The sequence below is a fragment of the Bombus fervidus genome, chromosome 7 (assembly GCF_041682495.2).
Source record: "Bombus fervidus isolate BK054 chromosome 7, iyBomFerv1, whole genome shotgun sequence".
In the NCBI taxonomy this organism is placed as follows: domain Eukaryota; kingdom Metazoa; phylum Arthropoda; class Insecta; order Hymenoptera; family Apidae; genus Bombus; species Bombus fervidus.
The window spans coordinates 9,972,489-9,979,758 of NC_091523.1; the positions used below are offsets into that span (position 1 = coordinate 9,972,489).

Consider the following 7,270-nt stretch of genomic DNA (forward strand, 5'->3'; position numbering starts at 1 on the left):
AACTCGTATAGAAGAACAAATTCAATTAATCCTCAGCCGCAAACACGCGAGCAAGAGTAAAAGGTTTCACGAAACGAGACATACATGCTCGGTTAAAATCAACCGTGAAGAGTGAACTTGTAAGAACAAGGAACAACGGCTTGGTTACGAGACACTGTAGCCCATCGAAACCGATCGAAAAACTGTAAATGGTGTGCATACATCTCGATGCACCATGTATATCCGCGAAGAAACGATCCCAACGGTAATAGCGATATATAATTGGAACAAGCGTAGGTATTTGAAGGACGAGCACGTGCGATCACGGTCACGTGTCTTCCTTTTGTACATTAGAGTGCAGCGACACGAGTGTTCAAGAGCTGAAACTCCTCTCCCAGTATGGGCATAACGGTATCGAGGAATTTTAGAGACATTTATCAGGGGAAATTAAAGGCCAAACGGTCGGTTCCGTTAGGAGAGTTACATCGAAAGCAAATCCTCTTAAAACGATGAAGCAACTATAGCATTTACGTAAAAAGCGACTTTTGTCACATTCTTTGGTGCTTCAGCTTTCTGGTATTCTTCGTATCAAGCTGTATTGTATTCGATGTAATCATTTGTTTTTCTATCGGTAAATTAACAAGATTTAATAATCAAATTATTATTGTTACTAACTAAATACAGATACATACTGATTATTAAGTTTTAAATTTATCAGGTAAATACCATATCGATAAATACGATATCTTCATGATACATGGATAAAATAACCAGAATAAGATGTGACAACTTTCTAATGGTTGTTACAAGCGAGATTTGCGACATGGTGGAATCGATATTAAAATCGATCTATATCCTGACTAACTGTTTGATAAAAATAACCTCCATTAAAACTGATGTTTACCAAAATAGTTTTTACTAAATAAATGCAACTATTTTTATATTCCTATTAGTATAATTGTTAGTTTTGCAAGGTATCAAACTCATTGCTCTCTTCCATGACAACATAACCTTAATTAAGAAAAAGGATAATTGATACCTTTCAATATCCTTTTCAATATGTTCGATTTTGCTATACTGTGAAGAATAATCAATCCACGTAAGGATGAACTGGTCCCTATGTTAATTTAATTTATTTTTTAATTTTTTGCTCCAAAAACACCTTAATCCAGAAGATTACAATTTCATGATCTACTTATGATGTTATATAATACACTGAATATTTTGTTTAAAAACATTAAGAACTATTCAATAAACATTAAAAATGCTTAAATATTTGAACACTTCTCCCCCTGAAAAAGTATAAAAATACATGCAAGGGTCGATTTTGCGTGAACCCTTCATCTATACAGCATGTAAATAACACGGGAAGATAATAAATTTGGTACAGTTCATACATGGCGGATGTCGTATCGGCATAAGACAGAATGTAAATAAAGCAAATGTCGGTAAGGCGAACTGCGAAAACAATAGATAATGCGTGACTTATAACGAATGTTACAGTTAATGGACTTCTTCATCCGGACTATTTAACAAGCATGACAGCACGTAGCACAAAATACGTTACGTATACGTATAGTAATAAGTGGAGAGAGTGGTTACATGTTACACGTGCGTGGACTTGTGTACGGAAGAGTATAAGTGAAAAGTGACCGGGTTACGATACTCGATATCGAACGTAATTACGCGCTCGATCGATTTGAAAAATTGTTGACGTTCGATGCAGTTCAGACCGATACAATGTGCCCGCAGAACGTACATGCGTCATTTTTCTAAACGAATTACACATGATTCATATCCTCGTTACAATACAACCGCATAATGTTGCACTGATTCATAGGTGCTTGTATGGCTTATTAGAAAAACAGTTGGTAAGATGCTATAGTACATTGATTGCCTGATAGATTATCATTATTGTATATAACATATTGTAATATAGTATTTATGGCAATTATAATACGTACTACATATTCATAAAGTTTTTAATACTCTAATGTAAAATATTAATTTCTTCATAAAGTACTTAATGCTTTTATAGACGGTGGGAATTATTTTTCTCACCAATTAGTCACGCGTATGTACAATGTGAAAATATACTTTCATTTTTGCAGCTACCATACATAAACGATCGTAAGAAGGAAAAGACTGAATATTACTAAATATTAACTTAAAATAATATATTTAATATAGGAATGAAAATTATGGTACTCACAACCCTATTTCTAAGAAATAATGCACAAGAAAAAATATATCGATTTCACTAAAATAAATATAATATATTCTTCTATATTATATGTCTCGTAATGAGTTTTGTTGTTTTACAAAAGTTTTAATTGTATCTACGAAAAGATTAAACAATTTCTAATTTCTTTACTAAGATGTGCTATATACATAATAGAAACAAGCGACACCACACCGGCGCTGTGTGCAAGAAATACAAAATTTGCCCGGCAGTCAACGTATTAACAAATTTCGACCAAACTAATCATTCTCTGTTACCATACATGTATTTGTAAATAGAGATGATTGTCAACGCGATGGGTACGTTTGAAATTTCGCAAAGGCTTGACGTAAAAAACGGATAAACCGAGTACAGGGCGGCGACACCCGGCGTAGTCCCTACGAGGGTGGGTTTCCACGAAAGCATGCTGATAAAACCGGCGATCGATAAGGAGCCAGGGTATATGTAGTAATACGTGCAACATCAACGCGAAAACCATAGTAACGGATGCCTTACGAGTCGATTGTTCGAAATTCGATGGTCAGTAAAAAGGACAAAGGCAAAAGGACTCACCGCTTGAAATTGCTCCAGCAACTCCTGCCGGTCGTCGATCGCAGTGGCCATGTTGTTCGAATATATAATCCTTCCGTCTTTCCTTTCTCTGCAGTCCCTGCGTGTAGCCCTTTTCACTCCCTCTTTCTCCTCTCTCTTAATTGATGTCCAGTGTACAGCAGTACACACCAATCAGACAGAGAAAATGTGTAACACGAGTCGGTAATTTTCACCCGGGGTACACGCGGGTAGTTACAAAAACGGTTACCTGGGGCGTTCTCGCACCTCGCGTACGCGTTTTTGGTTACGACGCGGTTACCAGCCAAACACCGCGAGGACGCGTCCTACTATTACGGAGTCGCAGCAAATACTGAGGACGTATTACTGTACACCAAACGAAGCGCGCGCCAGCCAGCCGAGCGCACCCGAAAACGACCGAACCAGAAAGAAGGGACATTGCTGTCTTGACACCATAGGACAGGTCCGTGCCAGGTTCATCGAAAAACTTCAAATGTTATAAGTTGTAAACATTATCATGTTTGGTTTATCTGCTTAACACACAAACAATCCTTTATTGACTCTTCTCTTCTTTTCTTTGTTTTCAGCCGTTATATTTTTTGACGGAACAAATTTTTGACGATTTCAAACCAGAAATATTGAATCGTTATTATCAGACTGTGGATTTTTATGTATTGATGAAAAGTTTAAAGGTGCAAAAGTGCATAGAATGCATGTGATATGCAATATTCATATAAAATACCCAAAGTACAATACTCTCTATAATATTTTCAAGAGGTAAAACAATTTTTTACCCAGATTTCATTTTCTTAATTATATTTATGAAAACATGAACTTATTAAATATACGCAGTCTACTTATTATATGTATATATAGATATATTCGTTAATTCGTTGTCTTATGATTTCTTTGGAAGCTATTTGAATAAGCGTTTAATTGTTCGCTGTTAGAGCAATATATGCCATATAAATTACTTTTGTAATATTATGTGTAATTTGTATTTAATAATTTGCAGTCTGAGGTATTGGAAGTGGATTTTGATTTAAACTTTCTTATAAATCTAAACTGCCTCTGTTCAAATTGGATAGAACTATAATATATAAATTGTTCTGAAGCAGCATCGATCGATTACATATATTGAAAAGTACAAAAAAGTGATAATGTAATATTGGGTTGGCAACTAAGTGATACCACATAATGACAAGATCCGCCATCACTTAATTGCCAACCCAATAGAAGCTGTTTTTTAAATTTATCTTAAAATTTACTATTATTTACGTTATTTTCTTGCGATAAATTTAAACTAATGGAAGTGCGTGAGTCATTTGTTTTTTCTTTTTTTTTTTAACTGAACATTGATCGTTTACTTACGTAATGAAATTAAAATAAGAACAAAAGATCAGTTTGGAAACTGACTTGAAGATATAAGGCAAGTAGTTAACTATGTTTCTGTTACATTTCTACGATATATTTTACTCGATGTTGGTCGATAAACATTTTTATAAATATCCTGTAACGTAAAAAATATTCAATTCTGACGTTTTACACTTCAACTTATGTTTTATGGATGAAATGTGGAATATCCTAGAGAACAAAAGCATCTCTTATTTGGATCTACTCCCCTCCACCATCAAAGCGTTTTACTTTTAAAAACCTGAGGGCGGAAGTTGTCCAAAGAGCGTCTCTTCAATCTGACAGAAGACATTCTCTCTATGAATCACTTCATTCGTCATAGTTTCCTTCTTTCACCAAATAAGAACCATAAAATACTTTTCGATTCGTCACCATATATCGCCAAATTATATTGGATCAAAATTCCTATTAAACGAAATAATGCTCGTTCTGCGAAGGATTAAGTTCTTTTCTTTTACCTTGAATTGCCTTTATGATAAAATTGTTTAACATGTCACGGAATTGCTAGTATCTCATACCATAAAAGTAATGAAATGTTACTTCCATACACAGAAAATTGCACATATGTAAAATCGTCTGTAGAATAAAACTAAATATCTTAAGCGGAAACTTAGTGACACAAGAATGTATTTGAATGTAATTTGCGTTATATAAAATAATTTGAAATTTCATTAATACCGTAGTGACTACGTCACGGACATTTATGCAGATTCATATTTTTAATTAAAAAAGTGGAACATAAGCAGAGTTTTGTTTCTTCTACTAAATGTTATAATAAGTAATCTACTTTGGATATATTATATATCTCCAAATTTTCATGAATATCAAAATTTAGAATCCGAAGTTACAAAATCTTTGTTGCAAACATACACATTGCAAAGATATCCGAGCGATCAATTATTAATTATGTTAATAAACCTTTAATATATTTAAAAAGAACACCTTTAACGCTAACTATATGTTTGTAACAACTATTCATACATATCTTGTCGATACATATCTTGTAACTTCTATATGCATTTCAAACTTTGCCAACGTATTACGATAGTAGTACCTCGCTAAAAAGTTAAAGAAATTTCAGAAAATGTTATACGACGAACATAAGAACATCCGGAAAACTTTTCTATGATAATTGTTTGAGCTTTCGTGAATCACTGTACATTATTATTCTGCTTCGATATAGCAACCGCTCTATCAAGAACGAATAAAAGAAAAGGAGACATGATATTCAATAGCTATTATCTTTATTACATACCTCATTTTCAAAATATTTTTTGTTTACTAGTTTTGCTGCTAACATTATCGCCTGTGGATAATATCAGTGATATATTGGCTACCGTTTCAACGCGAGGTGAAATGTTAAAATGGAATGTCTAATTAGAAAACCGTGACTCAATTAACCATGGAACAACTTTGTTTCTCGCGAAGTTAAGCTGACCCTGGAACTTAGTATTTTTGAATAAATTAAAGAATATATTTGTAAAGTATAACGTAATGACGATGAAGATGCCACGATAAGACAAGACACGATGCCGATGAGTCGCCGATTTTTAGATTCAAAGAAACGAACAACGAAATCCCGCGGTAGTGAATCATTTTTTTACATACACAGTAAGAGACAATAAAACGCTCGCTTAAATTGCGTGATGCGACATGGAGTCTGTTTCCATGCTCGATTTGCTGCTATTGAAAGGCGTTGTTAAACGAACGGACAAAGCAATATACATAATCCCAGAGCGCATTTACGAATGATATTTAAATTAGTAATGTTACTGTTTATTAATTACTCGTATTATTCATCGTTATTCAAATAAAGAACGGACATAATTGTTATCGACAAAAAGCACACAAAAGGGAAACAAAATAATCTTTGAAAAATAAAATGGAAATCTTTTTTTTATACAAAATCAATTTATACAAAAAAAATACTAAAAAAATAGACTTTATCTATGTCGTATGTAGATCGCTCATCTGACCAAAATTTTAATATTCATTTGAAAAATCATATTCACACTCTAATCCTTCTCCTAACGCCTGAAATATTAGTTTTGCCGAAAGCTCTATCCTACACAAATACGAATCTTCTTCAGACTAGGCTTATTCAACTTCCCGTTGTGCGTAATACAGACGAGAAATTCATGTCTCCCCGAACTTTCATGTTCCGCCGCTCTTTATTGACATTCTATCTCTCCCGCTGGTTTCACGAATACGCTTCCACGGACATCGACCTCTTTTAAATAACGTTACATCATAGAAGATCGGCAATGATATTATTTTTAACAAAAAAAAAATGTCTTAAATGTTCGATGCATTTCCCAGATACTACTAATGCATCATAATATTGTTTTATCATATCGTTGAAAATTTGTACTTTTTATCTGATACACTAGCTTTTCTTTGTTTAAACTGTTTGGAAAAAAAAACAAGAGAAAAAACAGTTTATGGTATTGAACGTACATGTACTTACACATTTACATTTAATATATTTTATCGGAAATCAAAGTGATATAATCTTACAAATAAAGGCTACTTTAACACTATTTAGCCCTAGGTTACATTTAGTGTCTCATAAATATTTCTGTCTAAAATGATTCGTGTATAAAGGAAATAAACGATGTATCTATTATGTTATATGATAAAATAGTTATTTACGCAAGTGACGATGATCGTATATTCGTTGGAAGCTTTCCTCTTGATGGAATTAGCTTTTTCTTTTTGAGGACAATCGAGAAAACACAAATAGATAAAAATAAAATAAATACATAGATACACGATAATGATTTTCTATCGACTAAATTTTTGGTGAAAGGTTTTCTTTCTTTTTGCGAGGTGTAACGTTCAGAATAACCAAAACACGCTTAACGTAAAAGGGTCTATACTGATCTTTCTGCATAATATACATAATAGAAAGGAACAAAGAAACAATCGAGTTTAACATAAAGATGGTTACTAGCAATAGTGCATCGAAAATTAAGTAACTATATCGTTTGAATGATTATGAATGATCGAATAAATACTAAGTAATCATCATGTGTAAGTCGAACAAAAATTAAGCTAACGTTTTAAAACCGTAAATAACAAATAAAA

At 33.1% G+C, this 7,270-nt stretch overlaps 1 protein-coding gene across 1 annotated transcript in view; it reads right to left on the reverse strand.

Moving 5' to 3' along the window:
• Nucleotides 1–3,113, reverse strand: part of Fim (plastin-2 fimbrin) — a 44,374-nt gene extending 41,261 nt beyond the window's left edge. The window contains exon 1 of the mRNA XM_072007150.1: nucleotides 2,774–3,113. Coding sequence (XP_071863251.1) covers nucleotides 2,774–2,824 — 51 coding nt within the window. The 5' untranslated portion in view covers nucleotides 2,825–3,113. The remainder of the gene's footprint in view (nucleotides 1–2,773) is intronic.
• Nucleotides 3,114–7,270: the final 4,157 nt, after the last annotated feature.